Source organism: Martes martes (assembly GCF_963455335.1).
Source record: "Martes martes genome assembly, chromosome: 8".
Lineage (NCBI taxonomy): Eukaryota > Metazoa > Chordata > Mammalia > Carnivora > Mustelidae > Martes > Martes martes.
This window is the reverse complement of record NC_137895.1, coordinates 137411264-137430539: the sequence shown is the minus strand read 5'-3', so window position 1 is coordinate 137430539 and position 19276 is coordinate 137411264. Positions and strand designations below refer to the sequence as shown.

The window sequence follows — 19276 nt, the reverse complement described above, 5'->3', positions numbered from 1 at the left end:
CATTTTGAAATGGGGAAAAAAAAAAGAAAGGAAAAAGGAAAAGAAAAAAAAACACTGTTGCTTTGCTTTTAAGTAGTGATGAGGGGCCCTTCCCCTCTTCCTTGGAGAGGCCCCTGCTTTCCGGACGTCTGGGGCTGAGAACCCGTTTGCACACAGTCGCGGGTGCGAGGGTCGGCCGGGGCGGTCTCTCCGTGTGGTTTTGCAAACATTTGGGGTCTGTGGGAGTATCAGGTTGTTCTCCCAGGAATGTCAGTGCTCCCACCTGAAATGTTCCCGTTTTCTCCATCAAGGAGTTTCTTGAGCAAAAGAGAGAGCTTCGGCAAACCCTCTGTCTGTATGATTCAAATATTACTGTAATTCAGCGTCCGTGGTGTTTGATTTTAATAACTTTAGTAATTAATAACGACAACACAATGCTCCCAGTGCTCCTTCCTGTCCCAGATGTTGTGGTAAATGCGAGGCAGCTTAGAACCGGTCTCGCAAGACAAAGGAATGTCTCTGTGTCCGCTCTTCCTTCATACTTAGATCTTAGACCCTACCGTGTGTTATAATTATCTCTGCAAGATATTTCTCTCCTCCTGGGTGAGGAGTTCCTGACCACCCAGGACTGGGTGACCACATTCATCTCTGACCCTGTATCTGACACCTAGTAGTTGCCCAACTAACGACTCGCTGAATGATCGCTATACAAAGGAATGAACCTGTAACCAGGAGTCCTGCCACAGATGAGACTGTCCCCAGCCACCTTGCCCCTTCCCTCTTCCACCTGTCTGTCCCCTGTCCCTTAGCGGCAATGTTTGCTAAACTCTGAGAAACTCCACAGCAGAGAAAACTCCCACTATCACGCCTCGGGGACATACACTTGATCCTCGCCTTTGTTTTTTTTTCACTGCTGAGAATACCAAAAGCAGCAAAGCTTCTAAAGAAGGTGTCTATTTCGGGCCCAAACAGAAAAGAGTGGGTGATGCTGTGGGCAGAGATTCCTGAACCTGGCGGGGTTGACTCATGCCTGAAGATGTTCAGAATTTCCTCTGTTTTGTGGGCGGCTGGGGCAGACTGGGCTCCACCGAAGCGCTTTCTTTGAAGCCGAGTCAAAACCGAGTTGGAGCTGCTCTTGGGGGGGGGGGGTGGAAAGAACACGGGAGGGCAACAACAGGAATCAGAGAATTTAAGACCCCCAAGGAAGGGAGGAGACTGGAGAGGTCAGTTCGGTCCCTTGAGTAGAGGCAGGGGCGGGCTCCTGGCCCGAGGGTTTGGATTTTGGGAACCCAGACCTGGGAATTTACGGCCCTGCAGGAGCGGTGGGCCGTAGCTCGGAGACACTTCCTTTGACTTCTCACAAAGTGAGAATAAACTTCTTTCTCAATACGGCCCATGAATTTATGCCCTTAGCAGCAGTTTAGAAGAAGAGCGAAGAAGGCAGTCTCACATCCTAGCTCTGCCTGGTTGCATTACGCGGGGCAGCTTGCTTAGCCTCTGCGAGCCTCAGTGTGCCAGCTGTAAAATGGGCGTGATAAGGAGGCCTACCTGACCGTGAGCGTCACCTGAATGGACGCCCCGCATTCCCATAGTCCTGAAGGAGTGAGGACCTGCCGGCCATGGCTCTCAGCTCCTGTTGGGTTTCCCGTGGAGAGGCTCTGGGAACTAGACGGAAACAACTCAGCCTGCAGGAGGCAGCGGGTTCCGGGGGCCACCTTGCCTTCCGTGGCCCCGTTCCCAGGTCCCAGCTGACAGTTTCGCTCACCTGCCCCCGTAGGCGGCCGGGCCTGCTGGGGTGATTCTCCCTGATCTTCAGGGGAAAGGAACCAGCCGCCTCTTCAGAGCTTCCTTCTTATTCCTTAGAAACCTGCTGCCCCTGCTTCTACTTGGGGGAAGAATCACTCAACTGCTCTGGGTCTCCAGCCACCAGCCTGCTTGCTCACGGCGTACGGCAAGAGGCCGGTGGGGAAGTTGGAGAGAAAACAACCCCCCAAAAGCACATCTGACCAGTCAGCCTCCTGCCTTCCACCCTGGGGCAGGCCTGCCTAGAGGCACAGAGCTCTGACCAGCGCATGCCTCCTCCCCTTTCCCTTCCCAGTGAGGTCGTCACCCTCCCTTGGGTGCCTTAGAGTTTTCTCCTGCCCGAAACTGCAGGATATCCGGCACTGAGTTGGGTAGTTGATCAAAAGCCCCAAGGATGGGGTGCATGAGGGCATTGGGACGGGTTGTCGGGAGGGAAGCTTCTAGAATCTAGCCCCATGGTACGTGGTAAGCTGCAGCCAGGTCAGGGGCAAAATCTGGATGTAGGGAAATTAGACCCGGACTTTCTGACCATTACCGGGGGTCATATGGTCCTGGTGATGCTGAGCCAATGATTCATCGTGCGAAGGAAATCTACCAGACACCGCTGACATGTGTAGACACCTAGAGGATGAATGTGAGGGGAGGACTCAGGTGCTTTTTGTCTGAGCAAAGGTATGTTTTCCTCAGAGAACCACCAGCACCTTGAGTCTCATTTTGCTCAGCACGTGCGCAGAAGCTTTGGTTTATACATGAAATAGGGGCCATTTATTTCCCTGCGTTCCTCAACTGCTCAGTTTTCAAGTCCATTACAGAACCTGATCCATGTATACAACTTAGCAAAATCATTAGAAAATACTGTCCTCCACCCCATGTCCTGAGAGTCACAAGCACAAATTCAGAGTCATTATGTCCTAGGACCGTGTTCTCTGAGAAGACTTTCCAGACTTTCCAGAAGCAGGCTACCCACACTGTTCGGATCGCGATGGCACGCATTGACTTCGCCATGTACTACTCTGGAATATTTGATCTTGTATCTTTCCCAAATCGGTTTTCCCATTTTAGTTGCAAGTTCTATGCTGGTAGATACAATGTGTATTTCCTCTCTCACATGGTAGCCTTGCTACTCAAAACGGGGTCTGTGCACCAACAACGTGGGCTTCATATAGGAGTTTGTTTGAAACCGGAATCTCAATCCCCGCCCCAGAGATCCTGAATCAGAATCTGCTACATAACAATATTCCATGGCGATTTGTAAATATATTAAATTTGGGGAAGTACTGCATTAAGACCCCTAATCTTAGTGAATAGCAGTGAAATAATGGAATCAGACAACCACGGGAATCATCATTTTGTGGATTTCAATCCTAACTGTGTCTTAAATCATTTAAGGAACTTAGGAAAAAAATATTGTGTCCAGTTCTCATCTCCAGAGAGTCTACCCTAACTGGTCTTAACTGGTCTTGGGTGGGTTTGGATATCCTTTGTTAAAGCACTCCAGATACACACTGGGAACCTCTGCTCTAAATACACTTCCCAGTGAGACTTGGGTTCTCTTACTGATGGATGCAAATCTGGGAGGAACCGTAGAACAAGTCAAATAGCCAAAAACTATCTGAGTAATCTTAGAGGGGAAAATACCTAAAATACCTAGAGATGACTACATTATCATTTGCCCCTAAATGGGTGACTTATTTGAAAGCCTGGTGGGGGTTCAGCGATGGGCACTGACTCATTGGCAGACACTCTTGGCTCTCCTTTGGCCGTCTTCTAGAAGGAAATGCTCAGCAGACCTCTCATCCCCACGAGCAGCTCGAGGGCAAGGACCACACACTCTTTCATCTTGGTGATCCTAACCCATCAGTGGACGGCTGCTTGTGTACCACCGAGACTCTATGTAAAGATGTGCAGGAACATTGGACTGGAATCGAAGAGGCCTGGATGCTAGTCTCGGCTCTCTGCTTTCCCTGGTGCCTAGTGTTTTTGTTCTGTCCTTGGCACCCATGTCTTGCTGTCCTCCCTGCGTACAACCATGCCTCTTAAGTTGCCTTTTCCAAGCCAGCTACAGCTTTCTTTCCGGGGAGGGTAACTCTCCGTGTCTCATTCTCTCTGTTTATGACTGCCAGTGTAGAGATGGTGAAGATCAGTTCAGAGATCTTACCAGTTGACCGTGGTTTACGGGGAGGCTACAACCCAGAGAATTACACTCCAGATTTTGTGTGGGTACGTACGTTTTTCTAAGGAGACAGATCTCATCAAGTTTTCTCAAGGACTCACCACTCCAAAAAGATTAAGAACCAAAAAAGCCAGATGGATTCTTGCTACCACAATGTTCTCCCTGTTGAGATGTTCAGGCTCTATGTGGAGGAGTGACAAATGAGTTGATCTTTAGGCAGTGAGGTTCCCTGGGCTTCTCCCCTCCTTGATGCCACCTGGGGCATTGGCTGACTCTACCAAAGAAGAAATTCCTGAAGGAATTATTAGGAAGCCAAGAGAAGAAGAAGGTACTTAACTGTCCTGGAGCTTTTCTCACGTGATACCTGCCCAGAGGAAGAGCTGAACAAGAAACGAAGATCTCAGGAAGTTTAGAGACACCCAGGAGCTTTTGAGGGCCCCTGGGTGGGCCATGGACTGATGCCAGGGTGGCACACATTGTCAGCCTGAAGAGAAGCAGTCACAGATGCTAAGTCCAAAGGGATCAGAGGCTCCCACTTCAACCTCCTGCCTGGTTTGGGAAATCTCTCCACCTTATTTGAAAACCCCTGGTCGCAGCTTCGCTCAACCACTTCCGGAGAAAGAGAGCCCTTTGTGGAGAGGAGAGGGGCAGAGCCATTTTTACTCCAAATGCTTGGCTAACTGGAAATTCGCCCAACACAAATAAAGCTATGGTTCAAGTTGTACCCTTTCAGAGACTTCCCCGTGCCCAGTCCCAGTCGCTTCCCTTTTCTGTTTCTCACCACTGTCCAGAGTTTGGGGCAGGGCGCAGGCAGTGGCCTGGATTGTGCTTTCTCTCCTAGAGCCCAAAACCTGTACTTGTATGTGATCTTGGATTTGCAAAATGTGAAAATCACATATCCTTAATTTCATTTTCCGGGAGGGGAGGTAAAACATATGGGAAGGAGGCAGAGGAGAACCAGCACGGAAGGTTGGAAAGAGACCAGAAGGCCACCCTGTCCCTCTTCCTCGCACCCCTCGATGGCCGCAGAAGTGGCCAGACAGCTCTACTGGAACATGTTCAGGGACAGAGGGCTTATAACTTTTGAAGCAGTCCATTGAATGAGGACCTATCCTTTTCTCACAGGAAATGGCCAGGGATAAATAGAGGAGACACAGGTCCCCACTCACGTAGGATCGCTCCTGTGAGGAACAAGGAAATGGTTTGGAGGCGAAGATTCCCCGAGGAAGCAAACAAGCAGCAGAATGCGTCACCAGCCCTCAGTGGTGTTTTGGTCTTGACGCTTACAACTGCAGCATGTACGGAAGCAGTGGGTCATGGCTAAGCGCTGTGGCGTACCTTTCAAGAGTTGGAAATAACCTGCCATGACATGCCAGGCCTCGGTACTCTGCCACCGAACTGTCTCGTTAGCCCAGACCTTGTGTGTATCTCTTCAGTCTGGAAACTTTTTCACCTGAAAATACCCTAGCTTGAAAATGCCTTTTAAGCAGAGCTTATTTTAGTTCCTTTTCAGAATTTTTGACAGAACAACAAGAGTCTCAAAATCTTCTCTTTCATCCTTCTCATTTTATAGGGGGAAACTGAGGCCCAGGGAGGGACGGGGCAGTTTGTCACAAGTCATGCTGTTCACATGTCTTGTCTTCCATCCTCCAACAACGCTTGTTAGGATGGGCCTTGGCTCACTTTCAAGGTTCGATTTTCTCCCAACTCTTCTCTCCACTGACCTCAGGTGATAGACCCCACTTTCTAAGGGGACTCTTAATTTCTGAAGTTTCTCCTGACCCCTGGGCAAGGAGGGGAGCAAGGAAATTCACTCGAACGGCCACCATGTTGTGGAATGGCCTGACTCAGGGGTGACTCTAGCTATTACAGCAACGACTTCCACCAGACCTGACAGAGAAGTATCCAGAATGCTCAGGACTTAGCCAAAGAAACTTAAGGATACTTCTCTTTGCGATGAGTGGGTCCAAGTGTTGACGTTGTAGGAATCAACAAGGGTTCTTTACTAGCCCCTCTAACTGACCATGGGTGAAGTCACTTCTTTGTGTGCCTTGCTTGGCTCAGATCTAAAATGGAGCGTACGTACAGGTGACATACAGCACTGCCTACGTAAGACATGCTGTTTTAAAGAAAGTAGCAACTGATCTGTGAGGTATTCCCTAAGCTCACCAAAGCCCTGTCTCTCCAAGGTGTATCTTGAACATGAGCAGAGTCAACCATGGTAACAATACTTTGGGATCTGAAGAAATGGAATGATTAGATGTGGAGAGTGAAGCATTTTGGGTTTTAATGACAAACTTGAAGAGGGGAAATTCCGGTGTGGGCAGTAGTCTTTACAAGAAGGGATAATTAGACAAAAATATCATCTTAATAGGTTTCCACACTTTGGGTTTTTTTTTAAATTTAGGGGATGAAGATTTTGATCACAGAATTCCTAGAATGAAAGAAAGATGATCAAAGCACAGATAAACTTTCAGAATTTCCACAATTCTGAGAAAGGTGCCTTTGCTAACGTGCCACGTTGGTAACATCAGGAGAATTCTCTTTTTAACCACATCCCAGGACCCAGTAATACAGAGACTAAAAACACCTAAGTTGACTAATACATCCTCTGCAACCCATCACAATTTTAACTGGCGGCTTTGGAAATTTTCAGAATGAAAATCTGCTTTATGAATCAGCTAGAAATTGCATCTGTTGACAGTCTGATTTCGTTAGAGACCTCTCCCCCCTGAGGAATAAAAAGTCTTGTTTATTTTAAGACCGGGTTCCTCCTCTTGGAGGAAAAGGTCTGAGATGAGGTTCTTTCTTATATGGGGTGGTTCCTAAACTATATGTTAATCCAAGAAACTCAACCCATTTCACTCTTTGGCCACCAGGTCTTCATTAGGCTCTTGACTGGACTATTATAGGGGCCTCGCAACTTGTCTCTGTGCACCTGATCTCCCTCCACTCTATGCCAGGGTCATCTCCACAGATGTGTCTGCAATGAATGGGAAAATCGTAAGTCAGGGAGCCCTGGGTTGGAACGCCAACTCTGTCCCTGTCTGTGTGACTTCTGAGTTTTGGGTTCTTCATCCAGTGAGGTTGTGACATCCACACTGCAAAGTGGTTATGAGGATGAAAATGAGACTTACATGTCTGGCACAAAGAAGGCGCTCTATAAATGGTCATGGTCATTTTTATTGTCTAGTAGTCATTGGATCATCCGTCTGACCCCATCCTATATTTTCATACTCGATCCCCGATGTCCCCACATGCTCATCCAGTGTTGGGGGCCACAACAAACCCCCTGCTGTTCCCTCATCTTCTGATGTGTCTTTGGTCATAGGGCCTTTCTATCTGGAATGTCCACTTGGGCAACTTTACTAGTCTCTCAGGGCTCTTTTTGAACGCTACTGTCATGCAGCTTCTCTGTTTGTCCTGCTCACATAGATTCCATCAAATTCTAATCCGTAGTACTGTTCTGATGCCCTTGCCTTTCCTTCCCTTGCTAGGTTATAAGTCTCTCAAGGATTGAGACTATGTCTTGTTCATTTTCGTATTTCCTACAGGGTCGAGGTGGGGACTGAGAGGTACTGAATAGGTGTTTGGAGACCCGAGTGAATGGAAGATTTCTCATAATACTCCCACTTGCCACACGGCCACCAAGACCATTCATATCTCCAGATAAGTCACCAGTGGCTAGCAATAACGCAGGTTTACTGGAAATGTGTTTCCACATTTTACCCAAGCCAGATATGTTGTAAAAGCTTTTCTGTTCTAACTTGGACTGTCCTCCCACTTTGCAAAGATCATAATGAAACAGAAGTCATCCTATAAACCTTCCAGAAATCATGCCTTCTTCAACTCCACAATAAAGAAATTCCTACCCCTGGGTCAGCTCACAGCTCAACATAACCTAGCTACTTCACCAAGTAAGCAAAAAGGCACCTTATATGCAGCAACACGCTTCGCTTCTTAACACACCTTTCTATGGCTAGTTAGCATTATTATTCATCTAGAAATTAAGGCTATGAAATTGTAGACTTTGATATCTTATCTGTCCTTTTGGGTAAGCAAGGGAAGAAGTTATTAGAAAATTCACACTCAATTAGGGAAGGTGGTTTGAGGTAGAAGTTAGTGGTTTCTGATTTGTTAAAAAAAAAATCTTTGACAAAACCCATTTGAAAGGATGAATGAAATCCAAAATTTGCATATGTGTGTGTGTATATATACACATATGGATACATGCATACATACACATGAGGTCATAAGAAAAAGTAGAGTTCTTAAAGTGAGTACACTTACGCTTTCTAAAATTTCTATAATGTTGCACATGTAAGGAAAATCCTCTATATTATTTCCTGAGGCAGTTAAAAATAACATATACATCCTTGAAGCCAAACTCAAAATTACCCCGGTATTTCCTATATTGCTTACGGACATCTCAGGACATTACCTTGGTCTTAGAGAGATTCCTACTAGATTTTTCTTGTTATCTTACACCTGGTTGGTGTCGTGAAAAACCAAATCCATTGGAAAATAAGAGGAAATTTCTTGAGGAACCTGCTCATTAGTAGCCCTGTTAACATTCTGTTGTCATGCCACTCCGTTCACCCCAGAGATAACAAAGACCGAGTGGCAGGAGACCCCCCAGTTTCAAGCTCTGTTTATGGATCGGGGATGACGGAAGCATAACATGGGGCCCTGGGGGGGGGGTCATGGACAAGGCGTAGACCCCAAGATTCAACCCCTTTGTTTGCATTTTCTACTTAAGTAACTCCCTCCTCCTGATTCTGTGGCTGGGAAGAGGTAATATCCATTAGCCTTACCCAGATTCTGAAGGCACCCCGTGACCTCCTACCTGTCATGTGGCCAGATACTGTGATGAAGGTAGAGATTCCCCACATCAGCAAGCTTGGCTCCATCGTCCTGACACGTGGGATCAGCTGCCTTCTTGAGGGCCGTGGAGAGAAGGTGTTTCTTGGCAGAAGGTCAAGTTTCCTATCAGCCTCTTACTTGCATGGTGCTGGGAGGATGGGAGATGAGAGGATGTCAGTCCGTCCGGACTGTCATCCTTGCTGTGGTCTCTCTAGTCTCTAGGACAGTCTGGAGTCGCTCTTTATAAGTATTAGGCTGCTTTGTTCAGTCAGGAAACTGTGCCTAGCCCTCTCTAGTCTCAAATATAGGAAGTGGTTTTAACCAGGTTTTTTTTCAAGTTCAATTGCTGGGAGGTGTGGGCTGGGGTGGGTGAGAGGGATTGGACTTCACTTATGAATCCTTTCTTCAGCTTCACCCAGAGAAGGGAAGGGAGATTCCCCCGCTGCTGAAAGAGGGTGAGCAAGCATTTCTTGGCAGTGGTCTCATTTCACATTTCATAAATTGACCTCACTGTGAAATCGAGGTCCTCCCCCAGACTTGTGGCTCCCTGGGGAGTCAGCAGGTCCCACACGAGATGGGGGGGGAACCATGGCGGGGTCTTCAATATTGAGGTAATTGAAAAGGAAACAGAAGACTGACCCATACTCAGAATTCATGAATTGTCTCTTGCGATCTATATTAAGTAGTGGCTATAATCATTTCACCATGATGTCCAGGTTTTTGAATGTGAGTTGTCATTTTACAAGATATTTTGCCTCCAGATTTGTCTTTCTCTTAAAGGGTCATACTAGAAGTTGGCTTTGGGGGAACCTGGGTGAATCAGTCGGTTAAGTGTCCGCCTTCAGCTCAGGTCATGGTCCCAGGGTCCTATGCCGGAGTCCCACATCGGGGCTCCCTGCCCAGTGGGCAGTCTGCTTCTCCTTCTCCCCCTGCCCCTGCTTTCTCTCTTTCTTTCTCTCTCTCTCTACTAAATAAATGAAATCTTTAAAAAGTGGGCTTTGGTGTTAAACTTTGGACTCCCCCCCCCCCGATTAAATCTTTCTTCCTTGTTAAATTATCAGAGTTACCTTCTGCTTTTCATGAAATGGTTGACTGTGTTCTGCTCTCCAGAAATTCATGTCCATTAACAATCATCTAGTTATCATAAAATACAGTTTTTTAAGTATTCAAAAGCAAGCGAAAGGAAGACCGTCTGGGCAAACCAAAGTAGTTCATGGTATCAATATATATTATCTCCACCTCTGACACTCTCTCAGGAAAGCAACTAGCTCTGAAGAGAGCCTTGGAAATCTGCAAATGAACTATGGGTGGTTTCCTAGCTGAGTACCAGAGTTTGCAGAGAAAAACAGTCAACTGATCTCTTTCTGGGATATTTATCAAAGTGTGACAAGATTATTTTTTTAAGATTCCAGAGCGGAGGGACGCCTGGGTGGCTCAGTTGGTTAAGCGGCTGCCTTCGGCTCAGGTTATGATCCCAGTGTCCTGGGATCGAGTCCCACATCAGGCTCCTTGCTCAGCGGGGAGCCTGCTTCTCCCTCTGCCTCTGCCTACCACTCTGTCTGCCTGTGCTCACTCGCTCTCTCTCTCTAACAAATAAATAAATTAAAAAAAAAAAAAAAAAGAAGATTCCAGAGCGGGCTTACCCGCACTGCTAGAAACACGTTCAACCGCACGCAGTGGAGGGCAGCAAATCCTGTTTTCTCCAGAGTCTGCCCCACTGATCAAAATTTCCAATTTAATGGAATTTTGCTAGACATAGTTGTCACTGCATAATTTTGAAACAAACTTGCAGAAAAATTTTAAGTACAATACAAATACCTCCTCCCAATAAACTATGTCAGAATTGTTGCCGGTGCGATGTTCCTTTGCCCCGAATACTTCAGTGAGTATTTCTGACCAACGAAGAAATTCCCCAGCATCACTACAACCATCGGTTCGGCAACAGGGTTGATGCATCACTACCATCTGTCCTTAGATCCAGGTTTCTCTAGTTGTCTCGGTGACGTCCTCCCAGCCAAAGGATCCAGTTCAGAACCATTTCTTGCATCTCGTTGTCGTGTGCCTTTAGCAGGTCCTTGGTCTTTTCTTGGTTTTCATGGCCTGACCCATTGGAAGATGACAGATAAGTCACTTTGTAGATTCTCCCTCAGTTTGGATTTATAGACTGTTTCCTGGTGACTCGATTTAGTTTTGCGTCTTTGTCAGGAATAATGTGGAAGTGGGGCTGTGTTCTTACCTCACACCCTTTTATCCCGTTACTGATGATGTTTACTCTGGTCAGTTGGTTAAATAAAATGGTATCCTCCAGGTACCCCCGTTTTAGAGACACTGTTTTCCTCTTTGTATTAAATATTTTGTGATAGGATGTAAATATCCGTTATTGATTCATTTATTTGTATCTATGTGGACCCATGATTTTTTATTTTATGCAGTAGGTTGTAATCTATTACTATTCATTTCAGTGCTCAAATTGTCTCCATCTTCATTTGTCTGTTGGGGGCCCATTCAAGCTGGCTTCTGTGTCCTTTTGATGTGCCTCATCAGTCCTCTGGAGTACTTCTTGCTTTGGGGGCATCAAAAGATTTTCTGGACTCATCTTTTACTTTCTCTTTCCCAGCCCTGGAATCAGCCATTTATCCCTGGTTCCTTTAGAGGAAAATAGTCTTTAGAAGCCACTATGTGCTCAATGATGTGCTCGTTGCTATCGGGGAAGAACAAATCCCAGGCTCTCCCAGTGGACAGAGCCAGGGACTATATGCATGTACAGTACATGTATGTACACACACATATGCACACACACACACACACGTTCACCCTCACCTTTCTATCTATATGTATTTCTATACCCATCTATGCATATTGAAAATCATGGATGTGTTCACACTGATACATCCCAACATCCCACTTTCGATCTCATAATGCAGGGTTGAATTCTAGTTTTTTCCTTTCCTATCTTTTTAACTCCCTTCCCTGACAGTGGGAAATTTGGTTTCCATTATCTCTAGTCTCTTCACGTTATGATAAAGCCCCCTGTATGTAATCAGCCTCTTATTCCTGCCACGATTCCTTGCCCCACATGGATTCCCTCCCTTCCCTGCTCAGGCTCTGAATTCCTCCTCTGAGTCAACTCCCAAACTCGGAGGGAATGAGCTCATCTTGATCAGGCTCTGACAGCCCTTACCAGGCTAGCCCTCCACACCTCACGGATGTGCTTCTGGCCCTGCTTGGGTGCGGCACCACTATGCCGGGCCCTTCCTTTTGGGGATGACCTTCTCCGCTTGCTTGAGTTCTGCCACCAACCCCACGTGTGAGCCTCCTTCCCATCTCACTTGGGCTCAGATAGCCCTTGCCAGTCGGCCTGTCCTTTTGGGTCCGTCGCACCCTGATCAGGTTCTAACTTCCCCCACTGGACCGCTCCCTGCGGGGACCCCCACTCCATTCTGCTTAGACCCTGACTCCTCATTGCAGACAGTCTCCCCATGGAGACACCTTCCTCACTACCTTTGGGCTGTGACCCCACCACTATTCTGGGCAACTGTGCCACCTTCCACCAGAAACCACATTTGTCTCCCTTGCTTTACTCTCCCTGAAAGATTTAGGACTGAATTGTTCAAAAAAGGAAGGAGAAAAGGCAGGCTAGTGGCCACCGGCGAGACTACAGTACTAAAAGGAAAACAAGGCCACAATGTGAAATCCAGACACGTGCAGAGCATGAGCGCGTAGGTCATGAAGAAGCAAATAAAACCATGATCACCTCCAAGATTTTTCGTGTGCTTCATGATTTCTTAAACTCTAGAAGGTCTTAGCAATTAATATTTCTTGAGGGAAAGTGACAGTTACCTAAAGTTCACTAATACCTTCAATTTTATGTCAGCTTCTTTTTCCTTTATGAAGTTAAAGCAAAATTAAATTTAATGATATTTATTTACAAATTGTTTGAGGGTCAAAGAAATACTAACCAGGACTCATAATGTACATTTGGATTAAAGTAGACAGCAGAAGTTAATCTCACAACTTAATTTAATTTCTTTATAAAATAATCAAAATTTGAAGCATGGTTTGTTTTTTTTTTTTTTTGCTTTACAATAGAACCTCCCTCAGCTTCTCCTCATAATCATTAGAAGAGCTAAATCTATTTTATTTTATTAGTAACAACGTGATAAGGTATTAGTAAAATAGCTTAAATATCTTTTATTTTTCATTTTTATTATAAAAACAGTATACAAAATTTTTTAAGGTGTATTTATTATCTTTAGAGAGAGCATGTATGTGGATGAGTCGGGGGAGGGAGAGAGGGAGAGAGAAAATCTCCAGCAGACTCTGCACTGAGTCAGGAGCCTGGCCCAGGGCTCCATTGCAGGACCCATGAGATCGTGACCCAAGTCAAAACCAAGAGTTGGCCACTCAACCCAGACATCCCGGTAACAAATTGTTAAAATGAAAATAGTGAATCGGGGTGGGGGAGCTTTTAAGCCAAATAACTGTAATTTTTATGAGGATTGTTGGCTTCGTTAGGTCCTTGTAACGAAGGTCACATTTGACAGTCCTTACATGCTTACACTGGTATGTAGGGGGAAAGAGAGGAGCATAGAAATTGCACGTGGCTCCAAAAAAAATTGTCAGCTAATTTGCCTTCAGAAGCTCACTTCTCCTTTTTCAAGAAATTTCAGGTTGCATTTTTTTTCCATATCCACTTAGAAATGTTAAGTCTTGCTGCATGTTCATGTCAGTCCCAGTTGCAGAACCATGTAAAATTCTTTTAGTCACAGAGGTGAGTCTGCAGGGCTGTGGGATATAAATGTTGGGTATTCGCTAAACTGAGTAATGCCATAAGCACAGGATGAAATTAAAACCCAAGTTACGTGACAGACCAGAGACCAGTAAATTGACAGTCATAACACGACAGTGTGATGGAGACCTCCAACAGCTCACCAAAATCATTCTACCTTTCTTCTCGGGTAAATGAGTAGAATACGTTCCCAAGCCTCCCATAGCTAGGTATGGTTCTTTGATGAAATTCTTGCCAAGAAACATTAGTGGAAGTGATGTTTCAGACTTCCACCTCATTTGTTTTACTGGAAACCTGTTGTTTCTTCTTTCCTGCCAGCTGAAATGATGTGACCAGAGTAATTTTGGACGTTTGGTGTTGAAAGAGCCAGCACGTGCTCCAACTGGGTTTTTGAATGCCTGAACACAACTACTTATGACCAGGACTATGCACCTCAAATTGCTCAGTCTAAGTAAAATTTTTTGTACATTAAGCCACGTTATTGTGGGATCTTTTGTTACAGAAGCTTGACTTACCCTGACTAATATAATTGGACTCAATGGACAGATCAAACATCACCTGTTCCTGTCTTAGTGATTTCCCAGGGGATAGCAGGCTGGCTTAGGAATGGCTCAACGATTTTCAAATCACAAAAGAACAACCATAACTCACCATAAATGGGGAAAAATCCACAGCATTTTCTTAGCTTCTAAGCAAAAACATTTTTACCTTATCCTTCCCAAATACGGAGGCTCTGCCATTTTGCTTTAAACAATAAATCTTACTCAATGATTCCATTGTATGACATGTTGTAATTTGAAGTTTCTTCCTAATATTAAAGTTTCACATAAACATATCTTGACATTTGAAACAAGAAGTTGTTGAAGGTCAAGCAGCTAAGGAACTCCTAGGACCACTAATAAAGCAGCACAAAAAAAAAAATACCTTTAAAGTAACTGATGGTCTTTATAAAATATTTTAATCACATTAATGAAAAGTTTCAAAATAATACCAGATCACAAAGGCCTCACAATTTTTCTGACAAAATAAGAGGACCAACTCTTGGTGCTAAGACAGACTAATATCAAACAAATAGCTGACTTTTACAGTTTGCACCGAGTGACCTTTCAGTCTTTGTTTCCTGACCTTGTGCTTTCTAGTTGATGTCACACTGCACAGTGCAGACACAGAAGATGTAGGGAGAGGAGAAGGTAGCAGAACCATTTTGTCGTGAATTATGTATCATCTCACAGTGACACTCTGTATACCAAAGCTGCTGTGGTTAATGAATTTACAGTTCAGATGGAAAGACGTATGAGAATCACTGCCTCCAAGAGGTCTTTTCTAGTCGTATCTACTCAGCATAGTACCTGTCACTCTGTCCCATAATCCACTGTTTATATGCTGTTATACTGCTATTTGTGAAGACAATTATGCATAAAAATATAACTAGCCTATGACAAAGCAACTGCAGGCAAATTCTTTGTGAGCATATGTCCAAGTTTTATTTCAAGCCTGCTGCAAGGAGGTAATTTCCAATGAGTCCAATTCAAAGATTTCTTTTCTAGTAGGTGGTTTTGTTTTGTTTTTGGAAGAAAAAGTAGCTAGATAGCATTGATAGATTAGTCTCAAGAAAGGAACATTTGGTTAAAGGTAACTGAGTTCCTCACAGGACAGATGGTCAACTCTGCAAGTTGAGTCTCAGTTAATCAGGAAATTGCTCAACCCTGTTACCAGAAAAGTTTGGTACCTCCCAGAAGAAACTCTTCCTTACATCAGACAACAAATGGCTGACCAATCTGCCTTATTTTAGGCTTGAGAAATAATTTTCTAATGGTAAAAAATGACAAATACAAATGGTCATGATAAGAAGAACAGCAGAAAGTCAGGAAGGGAAAATTTTGTGGGTTGGTGTGATCAAGGAAGGCCTAAGAATTGTCCTTGAGGGGTCAGTGCAGCCTTGGTAGGACATACTGAGATAAGAAGATACAGTCTGAAGTTGGGCAGAAGAAGAGCTAGGTAGACAGGTGGTGGCAGCTATGGGTAGAAATGTCACCTGGATTCAAACCGGGGTGGACCATGATGGACAATATAAGATATCTGGACTTTAACCACTTAAGATGTCAAAGAAGGAGTGGGACACAATCCACATGATGCCTGAGCTGGGGACAGCCACCAGGGGATCTTGAGAGTATAGAGATGCTAGGATAGTCCCCAGGTATGAAATAATGAGGACCTGAATCAAGTGACACAAGTTGGAATGGCAAGGAGGAATGATGTCCGGACACCTTGCAAAGGAAAAATGCAGTTTTTTACCTGGCATACAGGGGCAAGAAGTAAAGAGTGGAAGTTGTGAACTTTGGTAGAGGTAGAATTCACTGATTTGAGTCTCATCTTTTCCCTTCCTTGAAAGTTCCCTGGTGAAGATGGTAGTGAACACAGAACAAAGAGGCCAGCAAGGGCAGATGGGAGGAGGCAACAGGGGGCTAAATCCGGGTGCCTGAGCCCGAGGTTAGGTGAGGGGCAGAAAGGAGGTGCCATTAATGGACAAGAGTTAGTTGTTCACTTTTGGTTGCTCTCTCGCTCCCACTATGCTGGGTGGTCCTTAAAGAAGGAACTCTGTTTTTGACGTTTATCATCCAGACTCTCCTAAACCTTGGTTCCCCCATCTCTTCCATCACCCCACTAATGAGTAGCTAGCTTGCAGCAGAAACGATTTCTAAGGGATAAGGGAGAAGGGGGTAAAGGAGGAGCAGGTGGAGAGAAAAGACGTGAGAAATCTATCACCTTCTTTCACTTTCCCCTCATTTGCCATTATGGCTTGTCATTTTGTTGGCCCTTTCAACAATGCCCCTAGAATGGCCAACAATGCCCCTAGTCCCAAATTCCTTTGAAAGAAAGGTAAAAGAGATCGCTCTTGAATGATTGGAAGCAGAAACAAAAAATGAGGAGAAAGGATGGGATAAGGAAGAAAGAGATAAGAAAGCAGTGATCACAGGGAGGGATGGTGGGTCCTATAGGTGATGAGGTCACACAGCTTGCTGATTCCTGTTTGTTGACGATGGTGTCACCAGTTCTCAAAGGCATAGTCAATAGGGTGGGCCTGATTAGAGATGCCAAGGGTGAGAAAAATTGCTTTATAGAAAAAAAGAGGTAGAGATGAGAGAGGCTGGCAGAGAAGGGGTTCAGAGAGTGAAAAATTAAGGGGAACTTTGGGGAAATGATAGAGAACTTAAAGAGATTTTTAAGATCATTGGCAAATAATAGTTTGTGATTTGCTTTGCAATGTTAACCCCTTTCCCCAATATTTCCACAAAAAGCTTGAGTAAAAAATCCCGTTTCTTTTTTTTTAATTTTTTATTTATTTTCAGCATAACAGTATTCATTGTTTCTTCACCACACCCAGTGCTCCATGCAATCCGTGCCCTCCCTAATACCCACCACCTCGTTCCCCCAACCTCCCACCCCCCGCCCCTTCAAAACCCTCAGGTTGTTTTTCAGAGTCCATAGTCTCTCATGGTTCACCTCCCCTTCGAATTTCCCTCAACTCCCTTCTCCTCTCCATCTACCCTTGTCCTCTATATTATTTGTTATGCTCCACAAATAAGTGAAACCATATGATACTTGACTCTCTCTGCTTGACTTATTTCACTCAGCATAATCTCTTCCAGTCCCGTCCATGTTGCTACAAAAGTTGGGTATTCATCCTTTCTGATGGAGGCACAATACTCCATAGTGTATATGGACCACATCTTCCTTATCCATTCATCCGTTGAAGGGCATCTCGGTTCTTTCCACAGTTTGGCGACCATGGTCATTGCTGCTATAAACATTGGGGTACAAATGGCCCTTCTTTTCACTACATCTGTATCTTTGGGGTAAATACCCAATAGTGCAATTGCAGGGTCTTGGGAAGCTCTATTTTAAAAATCCCATTTCTTGCTCATGCCTTTTGGAGTTGACTTCACTTTGAGGGTGTGTTAACATGCTGAGCCCAGCTTTCTCTGTGAGATAGGGGCAAGAGAGAAGGCCAGTGAGCTCAGGATCCCACAGTTTCTCCCTCTCCTTTCCTGCTGCTGTCCTCTTCACCATTTCTTTGTGGACTCCTCTCTCCACCAGGCGAGTCTCAGGAAGGGATAAGGTAAAACTTGGGTAAAATAATTTTGGCTCTGTCAAGTCATCCCTCAATAAATGTTGACCGCGTACCTATGGTTAAAGCGTGGTGCTAGGATCTGGGGCAGGCTGAGAAATTCAGACCTGCTCTGAGGATGCTCACAACCCACTCAGAGAAAGAAACGAACTCTTGACAAGAGAAATGACTGGTGGGTTCTGCAGGGATCCTTTGAGCGTGCAGGCCTGCCCTGCCTTTCCCAGCTGCACCACATGAAAGCAGCCTTGCTCTGTCATCTCACACTCCTAGCAGAGCACTGCACCGAGCTGTGGCATCAGAGGCAGAATCCAGAGAGAGGAGGACTCTTGGCAGCCCAATGATGGGAGGTGCTGCAGAAAGCCTACTGTTTACATAGCTCATGTTTCTTGTTCAGTTCAGTAAGAGGCTGTTTTCCCAAGCCTATGGTGTCCCAAGCCTTTCTCACATTTATCTCCTAGCTATAGGTCTGAAATCTCCATTACAGGTCCTAACGTTTCCTTTTTCTCATATAGGACACGTGCTCTTGGGTGCACCCTTCATTATAATTCGAAGAATACAGATCGGGGACCCAGGAACAAGGCACTCAGTCCAGGATCTGAAAGATGCAAAGACAAAGAAATCCAGGGTTCCTGCTCTCAAAGAGCCCACAATGTAATTATGGGGATTGGGAGCCTCTAGAAAAGCCCCCAGGCACCTGCAAACACATCTGTTAAATTGGCAATCCCCCCAAATAGCAAGGCAACCAATACAAGAGAAGCTGGGGGGTGGCGATCTTCAGTACCTGTTTGTTACGTGGGGGCGGATGCGTAGTCGGCATCTGCTGTGAGTGAAACGTTTCATCGTTGAGAGGAATGTCATACTATTTCAGATTTTGCCCCAGTTGGTGCTATGCAAACAGCCTTATTTCTCTCAAACTGGTGTTGAGAGAACGCCGCTGCTAATTCTATGAAATCTACAGGTGCATCCTGTTATTGTAATACAGAGTTGAATTTCTACAGTTTGTAATTTCCACCAGATTTTACTAGGCGGGGCACAGGGGTACCATGGAAAATCTAAATCCACCGTGAATCGAATAACTCCCCTCTTCTCATGTCTAGTTTCCAGGGAGCCATTTGGCTATTGTGAATTGCCCTGCCTAGAAGATACTGGGAGAGAATGGTTGGTTTGAACAAATCAAAAACTGAGCCCTCCCTCTCTCATAGCTGACAGTTGACCTTGCTACCATTTGCTGCTTAGGATGACCAGTCCTGTTGGATCTCACAAGATAGCCAAAAATTTAAATTCCTTTGCCCTTTTCTATTTGAGAACAGGATATGTTTGCTAGATGGATGTCATCTCTTCCGTTGTAGCTCTAGTTCAGGGGTGCATAAGCACACATCTTTTCCTTCACACCGACACTGATCATTTACTAATGGGTACCTGAGCAGGTCCTGGGGCTCCATCAGAGCTCAGGGGGCTGTAGGGATTTACTTGGAGGGGACATGTTGGCTCCTCCATCATTCTTCTCCATTGTTTCCAGGTTAATTTTCTTGAAGCACAG

General features: G+C 45.2%; 2 protein-coding genes across 2 annotated transcripts in view; one reads left to right on the top strand and one right to left on the bottom strand.

The window, feature by feature from the left end:
• Positions 1-8865, bottom strand: part of IL2RA (interleukin 2 receptor subunit alpha) — a gene marked incomplete at both ends in the record, with an annotated part of 37737 nt that extends 28872 nt beyond the window's left edge. Inside the window, one exon of the mRNA XM_080810300.1 lies at positions 8802-8865. Within this exon, the coding sequence (XP_080666426.1) occupies positions 8802-8865 (64 nt within the window). The remainder of the gene's footprint in view (positions 1-8801) is intronic.
• RBM17 (RNA binding motif protein 17) overlaps positions 1-19276 on the top strand; it is a 144027-nt gene that overhangs the window by 67800 nt on the left and 56951 nt on the right. The gene's annotated exons all lie outside the window — the stretch shown is intronic.